Here is a 21,016-nt window from a genome sequence, read left to right on the forward strand (position 1 = left end):
TTCCGTCTCTGATTAAATCTCAGCTGAATTGTTTTTTTTTTTTGTTATTTTTTTTGTTGTTCCATTAATCCTATGTGCGCTTATTTTATTATTATTATCATCATCATGGGAAATTACAGTTCCCTCTGTACCTCCAATCATCTTCTATTAGCGTTCCTCCCCTAAATGTTCCCGCCTCATTTCCATAAACATTCATCCTCTTGTGCTACATGCTAGCAGCAGTGTGTATCTCGTCGCCAACAAAAGCACATCCCTGCCCGTTCCCCATTATGTTAGCGGTGGAGCCTAATGACTTTATCGGGTCCCGTCGCGGAGCGATTCCCGTGAACCCCCCGCAGTGCACGAGCGGGCGCAGACGCACGGCCGGCCTGAATAAAGAGTGTAAAGGTCTTTAATTAAATCTGTCATCTTGGCATTTGATAAGCGCAGCGGGGCATTATGGCTGCCAGCTATATGGAGGCTGATGGTGGAGAGCCGTCTGAGAGCCAACCGTCCCCGGTTATCTTTACCGCTACAAATAGAGAGAAAGGGGGGGGGGGCGCATTAAACATGCCACACACTTCATTCTATGAACTGAGATATATGCACTAAATAGTGTTATTGAAGTTGGAAAGCGGGTATATTTACACCTCATTAGCATCCAGGGGGGAAGAATTCTCAATCTGTCATGCTATTAATGAAGTGTGTGTGTGTGTGTGTGTGTGTGTGTGTGTGTGTGTGTGTGTGTGTGTGTGTGTGTGTGTGTTGGGGGGGGGAGGGGGGTGTAGAGTATGTACCGAGCAATTACATAAGTGTTATCTGAGTTGGAGTCATTCAGGGATTTCTCATCTGCAAGATATAGATTAGACTGCAAACAGAAAGAGGAATGACATGAAGGGAAACTGTGAAAAGGCAGTATGTTTCCAGAACCGGCTAATCTGTTATTGAAACTGGCGAATCATACAAATCTCCCACCCAGGACGCTGGATTTACACAGTTTAATACATAAACCTGCAGCACAAAACGGTGATTTAAAAATATGCATGTTGAGTTACCCAAACACCGAGCCTTCTTTCATTAGTCAGTATTGACAAGTGGGTAAAAATTGATTCTCTACATGTTTATGGAAGGAGAAAAAAAAACTACTTACTCAGGCGCGCGGGAAGGTGTTTTAAGTAGAGGGGGCTGGCAAATGAATGAATGAATGAAGGAGTGACATCATTGCATTTTGTTCCCTGCTGTATAGCGCATCGCCATTCAGGCTACTGGCTGGAAGCCGCATGATACGCACGAATAAACATTAAGAAGTTCTAACAAATTCACATTTTATTACATTTTTTCTCCATGAGGAGGTCGGCAGCATTTTACCACAAGACAAGAACAGACAAGAACAAAAACACTTTCACAACAGTAAATCGCTGCCATTTTGGGCGCTGTCCTTGGTGCTGAAGATGCAAAAAGGTGATGTCCTCTGCGGAGACGGGTTGTGCTAAGCTGCTAGATGACGTGACTTCAGTTTCAGCTGCCACAGTGTTGTTGTTTTTACCTTAGTCATCCTCGGGAACATTCGATTTTGATTTTTTGAAAGTACTGTCTGTGAAAAAATCCGATATTCTCTTCTGCTTTCTGTCTGCCGTCGTTGTTGTTTGATTGCGAAGAAGCTGCTTCTGGGTGAGGGAGGAGTCTCCTCAGCAAACAAATTAAATTTCATTTCTTTTAGAATACATTTTTCCACATATCTCCACAGCTCTGTGTAAATCCATTCCACACATACTTCAATTTTTTTACAGATTTTTTTTTTTTTAAATTAAGTTTACAGTATTGTAAGGCGCTACAGCTTGCAGCCGCCACCGGGGGGGCTGCAGCCCCGGCAGCACCTCCCTTCCCGCGCTAGTGTACTTACTCGTCAGTTTTAGTTGAATCTGACTGGCAGCTACACTTCTACTGTGTTTTCACTGAGATTATCCTCTGAATTGACAAAGCATTAGAGGGAAGTACACACCTGTGGACATACCCGCTTTCACCAATAAGCTCCAGGAGATCTCCTGGATCGTTAGTCAATTTTAGAACATTTCTTATGTAATTCTCTTTTAACATGAACAATTTAATTTAGCGAACCTTTAGCATCCTATAACGTTCAATATCTACTCAATTTTACAGCAATGTTTGGTAGTTGCTGGCTCATATTTGACATTTTGTGAAAGGAACCATGACTTTAGATTGTGGCAGAGAACCGTGTTACTCAAGGAACATAACCATATCCTGGTCAAAGGTGGAATCTTACTCCAATTGAAGAAGAATATAAACCTGCAGCATTAAAACATTTCAATTGTACAAGCAGAGCAATGCAAGCGTTCAGTGAATGCAGCGCCTTCATTCGTTCAGGGTATTCCAGGGAAAAGGCTCCAGAAAATCATTAGTGCACACCTGACGTCTGAGCGCAAAGATGGATGCCTCCACCTCGACCAATCTTCAAATATGGATCGCAGGCCTCGAAAGTGCTCACCCAGCCCTCCTCCCGACTAAATTATTGAGCGCATACATGCGATGTGTTTACTTGGCCTGCGTCCGTATGAATAAGTAATGATGGGTCATACACAAAGCATGTGAGGAGCTCCGGAGGCCGGACGTGACCGAGCCGGCAGGCGGGGAGGGAGCGTTTGTTTAGAGGCGCGATTGCAGAAAGTACAGGGTTGTGAGGCTTTGTATCAGGACTGTGATTATATCAGGGAAACCAGTCATTCTCAGATTGGAGAATAACAATCCATCTCAGTGAGAACATGGTTTGGGTATGTTTCTATCCAGTTTATTGGCATCTGCTTTTTGATGACCGCGAGATGTCCAGACCTTACCATGCATTCAGATTCAGTAAAAATTAAATTAATTCTCTCCAAAGTAAATTTGTAAATTTGCTACATGTCCTTATGTGAGCTGCTGTGTTTCGGCTGCAAACCAAATGCCTGCTTTTAAACTCTTCATACACACCAAGTTGTGTGTACGCCAAGCAAGAGTGGGTTTTAGGTAATTGAAGGCTGCACTTAATCATAGAGAACCACTGTGTTTGCCATTATCAGTCTCACTGCATGCAGCGTGACATTTACTAACCGAATCAGCTGCTGAAGGTGCTTCAAAACAATCCCCGCAATGTTTCAAAATTATTGGAGCATTTAAAGACCTTTGAGGCTCCTGTTCCTCTGGAAAACCTTTATTTATTTGTTTTTTTAACATGATAAATCACATGTTTGTCTGTCCTGTTTGACATGAATTGTCAATTCTCCAAGCGGAGTGTAAACTACAGCAAAATCAGTAAGTCAGCTTAAACCCAGCTAAAGTACTTCGATGCATCCTGTGCTTGACGTATCATATTAGGTGTATTACTGGTACTACATGCACAGTTATGTTATCTTTCAGCAATTATTCAGCGATTGACCATTTCCTTAGACGGCTCCTGTCATGTAATTCCTCCACACCTGATTCTCCATTCCAGCTCGCTAAATGTCAGCGTGTTCACTTCCCTGTTCGCTGCAGAAGCATCCGTCACCTCTTTCTTTCTTTCACACCATTTTTTTTTTTCCACCATAACTGAAATAACAGGGTTTTTCTTTTTGCCTTTGTGTTTTCAAGAAATAAGTCAGAGGCTAAATCCTTCTTTGTTAACTTCACTAGCCTGTTAAAACTTCCACGTAATCCACCGCAAAGCTCTCGAGAGCAAGCATTCCTTATGCATTCATAGTGGTGACCTTGTATTGTAAATTGCTGGAAATGCGCGAGCCGTTACCGTACCTTACATCCTATATGCTTTACCTTGCGTTCTCTTTCATCCTAGCTGAAGGCCATGTCTATTTTCTCTTTCCCCCCCCCCCCCCCCCCCGGATCTTGGCTGTAAAAATATCACTGTTCAACCAATTAAAGGCAAACATATATATGTGTATATGTATACACACAGAATAAACAAACAAAGCATGACTCCTTCTCAATAACTGAATGCCTACTTTGCTTCTTTATTGGTGGGATTTAATTTCAGGTTTAATAATTCAGAAAATCAACCCAACCTGCCGATGGGATCACATTGTTCAGCGGCACTTCTGCTGCAGGGCGTCGACCGTCGCTTTGTTGTGGTGCATGTGACAGTAAACATCTCCGGTCTGATCAGACTTTAGACAAGTGACTGATGAGGAGAGAGATCCAGAGCAATCACTGCCGGATTCCACCAAACAAGGCGGGACAGCTACTCGTCTTTCACCGCGTCCCACTCCGCAACCTCAGCCGCCGAGCTTTCATGATTCTCCGTCAAAGTGAGACGTTTAATGAGAAAACAAATCAAACTGATCGCCGTTACAGCTGCGGCCTTTCTAGATGAAGACGATTTGTGATTTTAACTGACGCGCTGAAGGAGTGATCGCACTCAATGAGATTATTAAGAATGAAAATGACAAAAAGTCAAGATTACTGAAAAAAAGGTAGAGAAAGATTTTTTTTAAAGGTTTATCACTCTCATTAGCATACAGATAAACTATGCAGTGATATACAGCTCAATTCTAGCTTCTCAGTAACCTCTGACATGATATTCTTCTTATTTTTGTTGATTTAAATGAGAAGAAAGTGCAGTGTTTTCCCACTGTGTGGTATTTGCGTGACCGTGTGCTTCTTTTCCCGTGTTGGATTTGTTTTCTCTCGCCTTGTTTCCTTCCCGTCTTCCCGATGGCTTAAAATGACTTAATTTAATAATAAGCGCGAGCACTGCCACTCCAGGTCATTAAGTCTGTGGGAGACGAAGGCGAGGGCTTCACCACTAATTATTATGTCGGCGGTGTCACCTCGTGCTCACATGGTGCACGGAGATGAAAAACAAAGGGAATCGCGTAAGAACTGCCCGGGATAACAAAAGAGAAGATAGATGTAACCAAATATCTGAAGACATTAACATAAACAATTACCCTTGAGTGTATTTACCCATCGACCCTGCTTTGTTATCGTTTGATGATCGTTTCGGTGACTCCTCCTAATTAAATGCTCAATCCTTCCCTGGCTATTCAAATGTGCAGCGCAGCACTATTTTTACCGCTGCTGATTGGCAGCGGCAGTCGATAGCTTGATGGAAAGTCATGTTCCCATATTCAAAGCAGGCGTCCCTTATCTGTCTATTGATGGCCTCCACATGTTAACCCCTCAACCTTCACTGCCGCCGGTGGACAGATTACTCCTGGAGCTCGCCTCCTCCGGCCTGCGGGCGTCACTCAGCTGGTTAACGCCTCCAGCAGAGCTGAAGCATTGGCGAACATCACACAGGGAGGATGGTGGGATGAGAATTGTCATGGAACGCCTCATTTTGCTCCTGAATTAAACCTTGGAAAAACACTCACTTTTCTGTATTCCCCTCCTACCATTGTCAATGTTGTCTTTTCGTTCCCTCCCTCCGTCACAGTGGAGTTAGTGTAAAATGGGAAATCACCCCGTGGCGTGATCCTCTTCACTTCATACAATTGATCCCAAGCAATCTTCTTACATCAAAGCCCAAGTACACGTTCGATAAAAAAGGAATTAGAGTGGTACCCGACCACTGGAGGGCAGCCCCGGACATCAGGTTTACATGCTATTGGCTCAGCGGGAGACGTTCTGCTGTGAAGATTGATTTGCTGCCTGTCCTTTCTACCTGGCTTAAATCCATACATGACGGTTCCCAGTTGAGGAAGCAATGCTTTTGTTGGTTGACAGTGTGAAGAACCAAAATTCTGGGGAAGTCAGACTCTGATGACTGATCTTCCGAACCTCGCAGCCCAAATTTCCGCTGATTTTACTCCACAAGGCTAAAAGAATCACTGAATAACAGAGAGCGGTTAGAGAAACAAAAGAAGGCAGCGAATGACTGAGTGGAGTCAACGCTATGAGGAATGAACAATATCATTGATCAGTCTTTCACACCTCACAAGGACAAACGGCGGTGGGGAGTAATGTGAAACAACAAATGTTGAGATCAAATTGCAGCCTGCTTTGAAATACCTTGAGCTGTTTCACCTCAATAGACAAAAAAACCAGTTGCACATAAAACAAGAATAATCGAGAACACAGGATGTATTCAGGAAAGGGGTTGAACCACTTTGTACAATAAAAGTCCTTTGTTAATCACATTGTAGCCTCATGTGCAGTAATTTCAATTGTAAATCTACATGGGAAAAGTCATATAAATAAAGTGTGATTGATAAATTGAAGATTGTGTAATTTTGTTGTCAATGCCAACAAAACCAATGCTGACTGACTTTCCATAGTACGGCATATAATCAGAGGTTTGAAGGTTTTTTTTTTTTTCCAGTATTTGCATCACCTTGCATTTTCACTTTATCAACAGTGCTCCAATCATCTTTCATGTCGGCAATGTCAAATCATTTCTTAGTGGCATAAAGACGCGACAGATGATGCACAAGAGTGGCCGGTAGCCTTGGCTCAAAGAGCTTGAGTTCCGCAGCACTGTCAGTTTATCGCTTCATAGCAGCTTAATACCAAGTCAGTAGCTCTCTAGAAATAAATATAAAAGTACACCAGTTCATATATCACAGCGCTGTGCGGTTTTATAGGATTGAACCTTTACAAATGTGTGGATCAAGCCCTTGTAATCTTGCTCCCATCGAAATGTGCGAACTTGTGTGTGTGACCCTCCTCACATTGTAATTATACTAACCACATGCAATGCTTTCAAGGACTGGTGCACAAGGACCCTGCAGACCCAGCACTTCCTCGTATTTAACTTTTCTTAAATGTATTCCGCCGCCGTGTTTGCCCTGTTGCGGACATCAGCGGCGGCGGCGGCGGCGGCTTCTGGGTGCAGAGCGTGTAACCGAGGCTGACACTTCGAGGAGGCAGCCATCACCCTGTCCATTAACTCTGAAATCCCGATTCCAGTCAGCTCTACATGCAGGAAAGGCTGTGCACTTTATGCCACACGCACACACACACACACACACACACACACACACACACACACACACACACAAGTAGACACAAATTCACCCAAAACATGCCCTAAAAGGATGTTTTCTGCCTCTGTTTTTTTTTTTTTTTTTTTTGAAAAAGTTGTACTCTCTAGAGAAATAAGTGACAGGGTATACAAAGCGGAGGGACGAAATATTTTCCAGTGAGGGGAAATCGGTGGAAAGTGTCTCATTTCAAGGGCTTCTCTCTCAGATAAGGGATGACAGATGAAGAGGAAGCAAACCTCAGAAAGGGCAGTGGGATTAAGACCAAACTTCCTCCCAGAGGAGGAAAAACAAAGATAGACTGCAGTGTATATTAAAAAGAAGAAAAAAAACAAACAAACTGGACACTGGTGTTGGGGTTGGAATGGCAGGAAGATGGGGACACTTCTTGGTGTTTTTCTCAGCTGTTGTCTTCTTTTCCACACCGGATCCCTCAGAACAGACTCTGTTGGGTCCATCGCGGATGTTTGACAGACGGACTCGGAGCGCTCTTGACAAGTCCCACTTTGCGAGCCTTTTTCAAAAAGTTGTGTTTTCAGTAGCTCCGAGCGCCGTTGTTATGTTAATGGACGGCCCATTTCAGCCGGGCGGAGCTTTAGAACGAGTGTGTCTGAATTACGACGTGTCAGGACCTCTGATCTGAATCATGTCTAAGTGCACCGCTTTCAATTAGCCGCGGCTTAATTGTATCTCTCAAATATTGGACTGTCTGTCTTTCCTTCGCGGCTCAGGGCTTATGTGGTTAGCGCCACGGCTCCTAATTAATATGATTTTAACGACGCATCACAGTCAAGCATTAGTAATCACAATAATGAGCAGACAGAGTGTTAGTTCTGCTTTCCGGACAGAGTTTCAGGCAGTTTTGTTCCGGCTCGGATTACTTTCAAATGTAATCTCTTAAAACAGTTTTCTCTTGTCCTCATGTGTCATGGGTTGCAGTTAAATATTTCCTGAGGTTAAACAGAGCAGTGAACTCATGGTCAGTAAGAAAAATTTAATTTAACAGCCTCAGATTTGGTTCCAGTATTAAATTAGTCTCTGCATGGAAAATCTGTCTGAACAGACTCTTGGACCTTAGAGCCAGTTTATTATCATGGATTACCTTCATATGGAACCAATGCAGCCAACTGTTAAAGCTAGGGTTGGCGATCTGAATGAGATACATTTTTTTAAATACTGGTTAAAATGATCTTTATGACCCGATGGGAAGCAATTCATAGCGTGTTTTTAAAGTGGAGCGGAAAATATCCGCTATCTACAGCAGGAGTAAAACAGGAAAAACAGCAACCAATAGTCTTGCCGGGACACCTTTTTTTAAACCAATCAAATCCCTTCGCCGTTCGACCTGCCCCCTGCGCGTACATGTCAATGGCGTGCACTGACCCTGGTTCAGTGCGCGCGTGGAAGGATGGAGCGTCGTTGCAGAACGGCGGAGAAGAATGTTTGGGGTTTACTTACCGTTGAGTGCGCCATAACTTGGCGTAGTGCAAATAAAGAAAAACAAAGTAACGAAGCGCTGAGGACAGGTTACGGCAGGAACGCACTGGACGTGGAAGCGCCGCGAACGTCTCCGCGTCTCCGCTCCCAATGGGAGCTCCTCCAATGGGGTGGGAGCTGGGCGGAGCCTTGGGGAGATGCTACATTCGTGCTACATGCTAGTTTTCCAAGATCGCCAACCCCAGCTTTAAGTTGCAAATAAACCCGTGACTTCTTTATTTTCTGAGAACTGGAGGTTTATAAATTGATCCTAATCTCCAAAGAGAGAGCTGCGTGCAAATACTGGAGTTCAAGAAGTCTGTAGATTTTAACTGTGTCTCAGGAATGTATTGATTTCAATAAACTAATGGAGAAAATCGATCATGTATATATTTTTTCTCAATCCATCACTATCAAATATCCCTCAACAGCATGTTTTGAGCAACCGCAATGAAGAAAACCAGAGTTAAATAAAATTAAGAGTGCGGTGCTTTCCTCTTGGGCCATGATGCTGTAATTTATTCATAGGCATTACTTCCACAGAGGAAGTCAAATCAAGGCTTTCTATCAAATTAATCCAACCAGGTAAGGAGCTAATGAAATTAATCAGTGTGTATAAATCCAGCCGTCAGTCATTGATTAGCAATAATCACACATGATACAACCTTTTATTTTACATTAAGGTACCTTTTGTTACCCAACTACATCTACCATTGGGTTACTTATGAAGTTGTCAGTTAATTTTCACACGTGGAAGAAAACCATCGTAAGACACATCGACCCGTTCTATTTCTTTCACTCCCGTATCTTGATGAGTTCCGGAAACATACCAAAAAGGTATCTTTGAAAATTCTATCTTTTTTTTAACTGGGGAATTACTTCTCTATTATCTCTACTCCTCGCTGTTTTGTTCCAGTTGCCTCCAAGACGTAACTATGAAATCAGACTCTTAAATCTCACATTCAAACCAGCCCCGCTCCGAAACTCTACAGTGAGTGTGGATGGTGCGTCACTGCTGGTTTCTCTGCTTGTGCTAGTCGTCGGGTATCAAAGGGGTGTGTGTATCGAACGTCTTGGGACGCTGTCGGCGGCTCCGGCCTTTCATGCAGGATAAGACCGAGAGAATTCTTGGGTCCAGTATCTTCCCCCGGTATTGTTCCCTGTTAATCTCAGCGACTTCCTATCTGGGGTTTAAATCGAGAGGCACTTCCGTTTATTGAACATTGACACCGACGGAGCATCAAAGACGGCTTATGTCTTAAGTAAGCTTCTGAACGAGGCACTCCGTCTACTTCTCTGTCTTTTGGGTGATCTCTCTTTTATTTTTTTTCTTGTGAACATTAACTTCTTTTCACGAAGACTTTGGAGAAGTTAGAGGAGATTCGTAAGGCGTTTTGATCTCTCGCACCCTGCGGTTGTTCAATCTGGCACCCCAGAAAGATGATGACATTTTGGTTTCCCCGCCGCACTCCCTCCTCTTTTCCCAACTTTTCTACTGCTCCCCCTCTTCCTCCCTGGCGCTCATTGTTGGCCCTTCGTCGCGTATAGCAATTGTATTTAAAATCCTTAAATCCTTGTCAAAATTTCTCCCTGCGTGCAAGAGATTACCGTGAGCCAGTATTATTCTGGAATAGCTTTAGCAGGCGCTCCCCCTCCCCACCAACCTTTCACCATGTACCGTGATTATTACCTCCACAATGGCGCGCAAGAAAGGACTTGTATTTTATTTATTTATTTTTTTCTCTCCAGGTCCGAGAAAACCTGTAAATCAGCCCGTGGAGTCGTCACGAGGCAGAGAGTAATCACTTCCACCCTGTAGGAGGAGGGAAAAAAAATGTTTCTCTGTAAGTGCAAATAACAAAAAGGGTGAATTTCAGCTAAGTGTTTTGTCACGGCGCGCTAGCTCGGGCGACACCTCGCTTCCCTGCCAGGACGGACCCGCGGCGACTCTTTTTCCAAATAGTTTAGGCTCAGTGAGAGCCGCGCTCTCTGGGGCCAGTTGTCCACAGCTCCGGGTTATGGAGGAATGGAGGGGGAGGTGGTGGGGGTCCTCGCAGACATCATGGATGAGGGGGAAAATGAGGAGGAAGATGAGCCCATCTGGCTCAGACAGCTGGGCCCACAGCTGGAGGGACAGGCAGTGACAGCTGACTCACCGCACAGCGCTAAGCTGTGGAGATGGATGGATGGATGACTGGAGGGGCGGGAGCCGAGCGGAGCAGCAGGGAGGAGATAAAGAGAGGTGAGAGAGGCGGAGAGGGAGCGCTTGCCAGCCCACCAGCGGCATTGTTAGTTAGCATTTGTTTATTGGTTTGGGTTTGAGGAGGAAAAACAGAGATCTGTGGAGCTTGGCAGGTTTCACAGGTGAATTTAACTCATGGCTCGGGCTCTCCGCAGCGTTTATTCACTGACTGATCTGCAGTTATTAGCGTGATATTTCTTTAAAACAGTGTCAGCCACGAGCAGATGTAAGTTATTTACTAGATTAAATGTGTTTCCTTGTTGGAGAGTCCAAACTGTGCGAAGCCCCTCGTGCCTCATTAAGATAACTTCTCTCAGCCGCAACTGTCTGTACTTGTTTTGCACTGCATCAGGCTACACATGTGTGGCCAATACTGCTGATGTAACATCCAGCTCGGGATCACACAGTGCACTGAAGCAAGAACAAAAAAAGCGGAATGGATGCCAAACCGGAGCAGAAAAGTTGCGCGGCTCGGTTTGCAAGTTTGTGCTGGGAACTCTCAAGAATTTTGTCACTCTGCGTTTTGTTTTATCAACAGAATTATTTTCAGTTTTCAGGGGATTTTTCATTTAATTTCATCATCAGAAGGAGGATCCGGCACGGCAACGGGGTCCGGAGGGATCATCGAAATGCAGAACGACTCCCGAAATGAATACAAAAGCTGCAACAATAAAGCGAAATTGGCGATGGCAGAGAGGGCAGCAGATTGATTTTGTGGGCGGACTCTGCGTTTGCTGTTTTTGCGTTGTGGTGAAACTACTAGCAGAAACTAGTGAATGTTATTTGAGTTCAATGGAAGAACAGAAATCTAAATGTAAGTCTTTTAAATAGCTCCCATTGTATATCCTTAATCTATTTTACCTCCATTTATTCTGTCTGTATGACAGCAATGGTTGTGGATTCAGCTTCCAAAACGATGCTGTATGGATTGACTTCCCACTGTGAGCCACACTGATGTGCCATATTTGCATTAGTTTCTTTTTTCCAGCTCAGACATGATCAAGATATGTTGGAAATCCTAATTTCTGCCACATCTGCGGAGAACCCTGCAGTGTTATGCCCTACTTAGGACTCCTTTCATTTTCATAAGCATCACAGAATCCACAGTTCCCTCCAGCACACATCCACGTCTCCAGTGATTTCAGAAAGTGTGATATACGAACCTACAATCAGGAGACGTGGAGGGAGATGAAACGGGAGCCGAACCTTCCTGATTATGTTATTATGGTACATTTATTCTTTCTGGCTGTGCTGAATCTTCTTCACGACTTCTTGAAATCCATGTTGGATTTACACTTCAATTAAACCATCTCAATTCATTCTGTGCACTGTTGTCAAGATCGAATCCTATTGGTTCAGCAAACATTAATTGGTTTTTGGGTTTCTTCTCAGAAAAATCTTGCACTGACTCTCAGAAGGTTGAAAAAGGAACGTCCCACGTCGGCCTGCTCGGAGGCGTACTCGCAGATGGATCGCTTTTTCAGAACGACCGACCGTGGTCTTGCCTCGCCCCGGGGTGAACCGGGCCTCGTCTGTCCGCGTGCCGTCAGGACCGCGAATTATTTTGACTGTTTCTATAAAAAGAAGGGGTGAAAAGGCTGAATGGGTGGATGAGTTCCATCACCCTGAGGGTCGATCCGGACCTGAGTCTGTGTTTGAACGTTCAGCACTGCCAACACGCTGATAGAGATCAGATCTTTGTAATTATGAAACAAACAAACAGAAAGCAGGAGAAATCCTGGAACACGAGGGAGTTAGGATGAGACTGACTGACAGCATCATTTCTTTATGCAAATGTTCGTGAGATCTCCAGGAAAATGGTGTTTACGGTGCTGTTGGGTCGAGGGTCTGGGGATCAGGCAGGTGATCTATATATTTTTTCTCCATCTCCTCGCCGCCTCCCTCCAACTCCCGCTGAGGATATATCATTTCACATGATTAAGATGTGTGCAACCTGCTCCTCCATCCAAGCGAAACAGGAGACACCCCGGCTCTCCCTCAAACCCCCCCCCCCCCCCCTCCATCCCACCGACCCTCAGCTAGTTATCTTTCCTCCCTCGTACCTTCTCCCGCGTCCCTCTCCCTTTAATCCCTCCCTCCTAATTACCAAACACACTCCTCCCGCCTTCTTTTTTTCGTGTCGCTCTTTCATCCCGACCCATTTCTTTTTCATCTCGCCCTCCTCCGCACCTTTTTCCCTCTTCCCCCGTATTGATGACAGCCCGCTAAACCTTTCTTTCACTACCACCCCCCCCCCCCCCTCCCGTTAGCCCGGTCTCACACACCAACCAGTCACATTCAACTGCACACTCTGACTTTTCCAAGCTGCCGAAGCCGCGATGCTATTAGCGGATTCCTTTGTCCATAATTCTGCGCTCTAATGCATCCGCTGGCTCCGTATGGACGGCTTAATACTTCAGCCTTCTCTTATTGTGGCTCACTTTGAAGGCATTGTTGGGTAAATGTATGCATCTGATTACCGGCAGGATAATTGAAGCTGGGTTTGTGGAAAACCAATAGATTTTAATTACCAAACCTCCCTGAGAGCAGCATATTAAAGCAAGTAAATAAACAGTATGAATCACATTACGAGCTGCAAAGCCCGGGCTACTGTCTGTTTAGGTTGTTTTTTTTCCCTGAAATGTTCCAGTGGGTCGTTGATAAGCAAGCATGAACCAGTATTAAAGATATCTGGTTTATCTGATTTACAGAATATTGAAGTCCAGGGGGGGTCAAATGAATGATCCAGAGGATTCAATTAAAAAAAAAAAACTCCTAGCGATCGGGTAATGCTTGAAGCGATTCCCAGTGAGAAAGAGTCACGCCAGACTGGTTTGTTAGCGTCTTGTTTTGGACTGGAGTCAAACAACACGTGCAGCTTCCAGCGGCGCGATTTATATAAGCAGGACGGCGCTGCGGCTCGGTCTGGAGGAAGTTTCCCAGCAGTGCACTTACATAACCGGCTAACTGTGGAGGAAGCGACTGAATAGCACAAACAGGAGACCAACGTGAAAAATTGATGACTTGCTTTTTTGTGTTTTGTCCCCCCCTCTCTTTCTCCGTGCGAGAGATTCCTCCCGTCCTAGTTTCCTGACCCCAGCCAGTGGAAAGCCTCTTCTTCCTCCTCTTCATCCTCTTAGGGTGTCACTGCCGCGTGCCTCCTTTAAACAGATGCATACATTAACATGGCGCACGCTGACTGTGTGATTCCTCGCCTGGAAATTAAATCCCGTCTTACCCGATGCTTTCTGTCATCGGCGCTTCTTAACGTAAGTGCTGTTTGAGGTCTAATTAATTAGGTGTATAATGGCAAGAATGTTTCCTCTGGATTAGACTGCGGAGGAGAGACTTTGATCCCACGTCTGTCAGTAAATTAAGCCCCGCTCCCTTCATCTCTGACCTCTCTCGCCCCCCCCCCCCCCCCCCCCCCGGGGGATTTTTGGGGTTTGTAGTTTCCATCTTGGAATATTTAGCATGCAATCACAGGCAGTGTGTGTGTGTGTGTGTGTGAATCTCTGGAGTGTTTGCTCACCTGAACATGTGTGTTTGCGTCCTCTGTATTTTCCTCGTGTTGTTGTGTTTGGGTGCTGGAGGGACGGTAGCAGCAGGTGTTGGCGGTCCTCCGTGGTTTTCATCATAATGAGTTCCCAGTCCGCAGCGTGTCCTCTGAAGGGACGCTCCTCAGCCATCATAATAAACCACGCCACCGTTTTCTCTTTTTTTCCCCCCCCCCATGCTTCTAAACATGTTTATGGAAACGATTTGGACGTAGAAAGCGATCAGCAAAGGACGATGTGGGGAAACGATGAAATGCTGGCTTCTTTCATTTCTGTCCATTGTGTTTCTTTCATGTCGAGATGGTTTTAGTTTACAGGTTTTAAGACTCTTCAGTGCTTCCTGTTCCACTCAGTAAATCAAAGAAGACACTACACAAGAGGCAGTGGTGCAGAAATCCCTGGAGAAGTGGGTATACTCTTGATTTAGCCTGCTTTAAAGCAGCAGCATGTAAGGCTGTTCTAATGAAAAACAGTCCATACTGTTCGCTCATCGTCACATGATTTCGATAGAATTTGTGGGTTAGCAATGTAGGAGGGGCTGATGGCACAGCCGGGCTTCTGCCGGGCTACTCCAGGGCAGCTGTGGCTAAATGCGTAGCTTCCCACCGTCGAGTACAGAGTGAGTCGAGATTGCAATTGTAAAGCGACCTTGAGTTCCCTGAAAAAAGGCGATATAAAAAAAAAAAAACAACCAATGCATTGTTGCCATTATTGTCATTTCTAAGAAAATTCATAGCACAAAGATTTCTCCTGTTACTTTTTTCGGCTTGTCTTGATTTTCTCTCAACTTCACTTCTTCTCTCAGCACTGCCATCTAGTGGCCTTTCTGTGATTCCTTTTCTTAGATGCGAAGACGCTACTGAGGTTATGTTCTTTTTATTAAAAGAAGCTACATAAACAATACATTCTCGAGTTTGTAAAACCACCCAGGAGAAAAGACTTGCTTCTTGTTGAAAGACTCGGGCCTTTTATAAGTCGAACCACACGGTGAATCCTCATGGAGCGGGAATAAAATGTGCAGTGATGACGCGTCAGGACTGTATGAATTCAACATTTACTCTTCTGGAAGTTTTTTGAAGTAATGAAAAGTATATGGAAGGAGGGGGAACAGTGGAAGCCTGCCGTGCTGGGTCCGAGCACAGTGGCAGAATACCTTGTTCTACTTCATTCAGTTTACCTGAATGGACTGAAAGAACACATCGTGGATAAACTGGGATGAAGATAATGACGTCAAGAATGAAATCCACTCCAACCCACTTCAGTTATTCTTAGTAATCACATGAATTAGCAACATTTGGAAGAAAAAGCCTTCAGTTTCTGCTTTTATTCAGATGACTATCATCCTTTGGATCAAAGTGTTTTGATTTGATGCGCACTTGTGAAGGGAATCTTGGAAAGGCCAATTCATCTTGAGGTTTGGTCTGCTGAGGGACGCCTTGACTCCTGTCTGAAGAAACCCGCTGATACTGACTGACGCCTGGTGAAGTACAGACGATTCCCATCAACACAGCTTCAGCTCTGCTTTGGCTCCTTTCTCAAGCTGTACAGATCTCCTGAACATCTCAGTTCTCGAACACGAAATCGAGAGTTTGCAGACAGGCGGGAGGTTTGAAGTTCTGGTGCAATCCCTATATGTACCGTCACACCTTCCAGAGGCCGGAGGCAGCAGACCCCCCCCCCCCCCCTCCCTCCCCCTGATCCCCGCGAGGCTCCCTCCCACCTGGCAGAGGTGCTTGTGTGAGTAAATGAGTAATAGTTTGGGCTCTGCTCTCTCCAGCGGTGCAGAAGACCTGCGCTGCCTTCTCCTCTCTGGCCCATTTTTCTTGCTTCCTTGTCTGCGGCGCTGAGCTCCCGTCCCAGCTGCAGTCTCTATCAGTCTTGATTTATCGCGTACACGATCTGCGTCCGTTTCTCTCTTTCTGTCACACACACACACACACCCCCCCCCCCCCCCCCCCCCCCCCCCCCCCCCCCATATCTCGGTCACTTTTCAGATTTTCCCGTTGTCTTTGTCTTTTCACGCAACGCTCGCGTGGCTCCCCCCCTCATTATATTGAACCCTGTGTTCCTCGCTCCAGTACACCGCCCCCCCCCCCAATGTCGCCCACAGTCAGTACTCTGCATGTCGACTTGCCAGGAACAGCAGAAAATGAGTACATGGTGTTCGAGGAAAAGAAGAGCATATCTGCTGCGGGATATTCTCCAGGTTCAGGCTTCAGTGGCGGGCAGACGAGGAGACAAAAGGAGGCGGGGAAAGTGATCAGACGGGGTAATTACACGAAACCAAAATCAGGAATCAGAGCTACGAACAAACTATTTTGGACACCGATAAACATTTTCAAGTTTCAGAAGTTTATACTGTATAAATAATCCAAAAGCATGAAAATAATTTCGAGGTACCCAACGTCAGTCAGTGATGAAGTGACGATTAAAAGACACAAATTAGTTCATTAGTAGAAAAGTAGAATTACTATGAGAATCACTCGAAAAAGTTGAATACAGACGAAGTATAACATAAAAGAGAAAAAGTCTCAAAAATTCCAAACTGTTAGAATACTGGAAGGAATAATAAGTTACAGTTACTCAGAAATGTTGAGTAACAAGAAATAACATGAATTAAATTTAACAGGAACCTGACAAAATGTTATTCAACATAGAATATCAAAAGAACAGTGTTGTGACAAATTAAAAAAATTATATTACCGGTTATTTCAGTGAACTAAGCATGAAATGAAATCTCTGCGGTCGTAGATGAAAATCACAGATGAAGTTAATGTCATTCTCATCTCTGCGGAAAAACATTCATTAGACATCATCAGATTGGCAAAATCAAGTTAAAAAAGAGGAAAATTCCCCAGAAAGCCGAATCCTTCATTGCAATCACTGATGATCAGTGTGAGTCCACACGGAGGAAAATATTGCAATCAAAATATTCCAGTTTGCACAATTAGTCGGACAAAACAGTGAATTTAGTTACTTTGAAAAATGAAAGATTTTTTTCTGCAGCATTTTCAAAGAACACTGAACGATAATCAGTTCGATTTAAAAGAACTTAAAATGTTACTAGTCTAGCGTAAAAAAAAAAAAAATTACATAGTTAACGTTACAAAAAGGAATTGTGATGTTTAAGTTAATGGAAATGAAGTGGATGAAGTTATGATTTCTATCAACCCAATAATGCAAATATGAAAAAACTAAATCAGACTGGGATTGAAATTTATTGGTTTAATTACTTTATGTAAATGGAATTGTTCTTCAAATGTACTGAAGAGAATCCATACATTATGTTAATTCAGTTTTTGCCTGAAAATCATGTTTAATTCACTCTAAAGAAATGAGTTTACCTCAAAGAATAAAAAAGTTACGAAGCCGCAAGCTTCTAATGAGCAACAAAAAGATGGAAAAATATGGTTGGTGGACGGTTTATGAAGGACAAAAGGAACTGAAAATATGGATCTTATTTGTAGAAGTACAGTGATATCAAGTAAATATAACAGGAACTGAGATTATGGAAGTTTGCATCACTTAATATGTTTGTTTTATTGTTTTTACCTTTAATTTTAAACTAGAAAAATCTGTCCCACGTGCACGCCAATTGATAAATGACTTGTAAGGGGGTGTACAATACCGCGTTCCCTTTTTTTTTTTTTTTTTTTTTATCTGCGCATTTGCAGGTGGAGTGTGTTTAATGTGATTTGTGGATGCACACACCTACACAGGAGTGTGTCGCGGCTTCACCGGAGGATGTGCCGGCTGGCAGGTCTCAAACTCTGCGCATCTGCGTGTGCGCGCGCACGAGAACAAACCTCAACGTGCGTGCCTGCCGTCCTTCCTTTGCTCTCCTTCAATTCTCTTCACTCATTCCCCTCCCACCCTCTCTCTCTCTCTCCCTCTCTCTCTCTCTCTCTCTCGCCGTCTCCGCTCTGCCCCTGTGTATCATAGTCGCCGACCGTGCGTTCAAAAGGATCCGAGTGTGCCCACCTTTCCCTCCCCGTCGGCTCCGTCTCTGCGCCCTTCGTCTCTTTCGGGGGTCCTGAGTGTTTTGGGTGTTGTTTTCCTCCTGCCCTGCCCAGTACGGAGCGGTGTAGAGGGGAGAGGGAGGGGGAGGCGAGCGAGCGAGCGGCTGACTCCGTCGGAGGAAGAGGAGACGGGAGAACTGTGCGGGCAGGAAGGATGCGCTCGTTGCTGCAGCTTCTGATTCAATTAGCATGAATTTCACAGCAGAGGCAGTAGCGGCGGCGGCAGCGGCAGAAGCACCGTCAGACTCTTCCTGCGCGCCAGCAGCAGCAGCAGCAGCAGCAGCAGCAGCAGCCCCCCGTGTCGGAGGAGCTCCACTCAGAGGACCACGGGCTGCTTCTCATCTGGAAAGCTGTGTTTGAAGGAGGGACAAAAAAAAAAAACAACAACAAAAAAAAAAGCCGAATCCTGTCCTGGAAGGGGCCGAGGAGCGATCGCAAGTAGGACGGAGCTCTGCTTTCAAGTCTGAGGATTGTTGTGCTGAACTGAACACCAGCTTCTCGGATGCTTCGCTCGTGGTTTAATCCTGTTAAGGTGTCTTCTCGCTGCTACTCTGCGTTGCATGACCCATATTGATTTATTTTGTCAGGGAAGAGGAGAGGGGATTCAGCGCTGCCGTACTTGGGAATAGCCAACCGTTTTGTCCTCTTTCACAACACCACCCCCTCCTTTTTGTTTTTTTTTTTTTTTAAATTTCCATTTCCTCCCTTTATTCTATTCATCCCTCGTTTGTTTTCCCTGCTCTCGGCCGCGGACCGAGCAGGTCTGGGCGCTCCTTCTGGAATCCGGAGCCCCGAGAACAGAATCCATCGCAGCATCCTCGTCTCTCGGCTCTCGTTTCTTTGCCTCTCCCTTCCGCACTCTGGCTTCACTTCCATTCAAGTTGCCTCCGTAGAGAAATTAAAAGCTCGGAAGGGATGGCAGGAGTCTTTTTCTCCATCGTGGAGGCTTGGATTATGGGTGGAGAAGCCCTCTGAAGATCCCCCCCCAAGGCAAGAAAACCCGATCGAACAATTAACTGAGAGAATCCGTACAGGAGCTAAGATGGAGCCTTTTGTTTGGTAAATCTGTGGAGAACTGCGATTATTTGCTCGGGGCTGCTTGAGGAAGTTGCACACTGGGCAAAAAGGGGGCGAAGTTGTGTACAGAGAGGCTTGCATTGCTTGGGGAGAGCAGTGGGAGTTGTTTTTGGTTCTGCAGGATCAAGTCAGAAGCTTTTGGATATCAACACCAGACTGTTGGAGAATTTTTGGGAGTCTTTTCATTTCAGGAAGGATTTTGTCCCGTTTTTTTCTTCTGATTTTTTTTTTTTTTTTTCATCGTTTTTGGGGATTTTCAAACGAGGATTTTGTTTTTCCCTCTCTTGGCTTATATTTTCCTTTCCTTTTTTTTTTTTTTTTTCCATCCCCACCCCGGGCTGGAAGGCTGGGGATCATGGGCCCCGGATTCCTTTGAGATGTTCACTTCCTGTTTGTGTCGTATGAGGGGGAGGGGCCTGGCGGTCCTCTCGGGCCCCGCCCCCGAGGAGCAGGAGGTGGAGGTGGAGGTGGACGGAGGGTTGCTACTGGTGTCCAGGCCGCCCGCCGCGTCGCCCGTGGTGTGGGCCAGCCCGGCCTTCCTGTTCCGGCTGGTGCTCTCGCTGGCCCTGCTGGTGTTCCCCTGCCCGGCCGTGGCCGCCCGGGTCTCCTCCTCCCTCAGCACCACCCACCACGTCCACCACTTCCACAACAAGCATGGCACTGTGCCCATTGCCATCAACCGGATGCCCTTTCTTACACGTGGGGGCCATGGTAAGCTCGCTTTGTTCTTTTGCGGCTCGTTATCAACCACTGATTGAACGGCAAGTTTCCCCCATGCTAGCCTGACGGAGGGGAGTGACACCGCCGGGAAGGGGTCGGCGAGAGTTAATTTTCTTCAAGGGGTTGATTTATGGTGGCAATGAGCTCTAAGTTGAGTACATAAGCCTGGGCAATCGGTTCATCCATCTATTGATCTCCGTCATCCGTGGAAGGAGGAGTGGAGCCAGGTCTGGGCGACAAGTCTTGTTGCCTCAGCAGCTCCCCAAAGGCCGGAGTCTTGATTCATGTTCCTGAGTTGGCAGATGCGCAGTCCTCCCAGCACATCCAGCTGAGGGCGATTTTTTTTTCTGTTTTTTTTTTATTCCCTACTTGCCTTTCAAGTTCAGCAGCCATCTTGGCTCTCTGTTGATGTATTGAACTGTGGCCAATCTAAATTCATGTAATCACCACCCGTGGTGTAATTGTTGACGTGGACTGGCAGGCCGCTGAAAGGGAACGTTCTGAGCCGGGCGAGCGGGAGCCGCTCGGTCTCACGTGCCGTGTGTCACGGCGCATCGCACCAGTCAGGAGGAACCCGTTGGTAATTGCCTGAGCGCCCATGATTTCCTCCTACTTTCCACAGTATATGTCTTTGGCTCAGTGCTCTGTGGTGCATCAGTTGCTACGCTTGTTCTTAGCCTAAGCTGTCAGGGACAAGGCAGAAATTTCACACTGATGATTCCTTTGATGTTCCCCAACTCCTGCTTTTTTTTTTTTTTTCTCCCACACTGCGATTCTCCTGCACTCACCCCCGCCCCCTCCCCCTTCTTCCCTTGAATTTATTTTCCTCACCACCTTTCAGCAGCCTATACATACATTACTTTGACAGGAGATGCTAATAGCATTTATTGATTCCTCAGCATGTTCATGCTCATGTTGTTCCATTTGCATCCACTTAGTGATTCCTCAACAAGCTCTTACTTCTGCCTCTGTCTA

The 21,016-nt window shown here is 45.4% G+C and overlaps 1 protein-coding gene across 9 annotated transcripts in view; it reads left to right on the forward strand.

The window, feature by feature from the left end:
* Positions 1–21,016, forward strand: part of nrxn2b (neurexin 2b) — a 686,522-nt gene that overhangs the window by 425,661 nt on the left and 239,845 nt on the right. For 2 of the 9 annotated variants that reach the window (XM_030088538.1, XM_030088539.1), the window contains exon 1: positions 19,600–20,032. The exons of the other annotated variants lie outside the window; for them this stretch is intronic. In XM_030088538.1, the coding sequence (XP_029944398.1) occupies positions 19,699–20,032 (334 nt within the window). In that variant the 5' untranslated portion in view covers positions 19,600–19,698. Of the gene's footprint in view, positions 1–19,599; positions 20,033–21,016 lie in introns of those variants that run through there. 9 annotated transcript variants of the gene reach the window in all.

This window comes from Salarias fasciatus, chromosome 3, assembly GCF_902148845.1.
Source record: "Salarias fasciatus chromosome 3, fSalaFa1.1, whole genome shotgun sequence".
NCBI lineage: Eukaryota > Metazoa > Chordata > Actinopteri > Blenniiformes > Blenniidae > Salarias > Salarias fasciatus.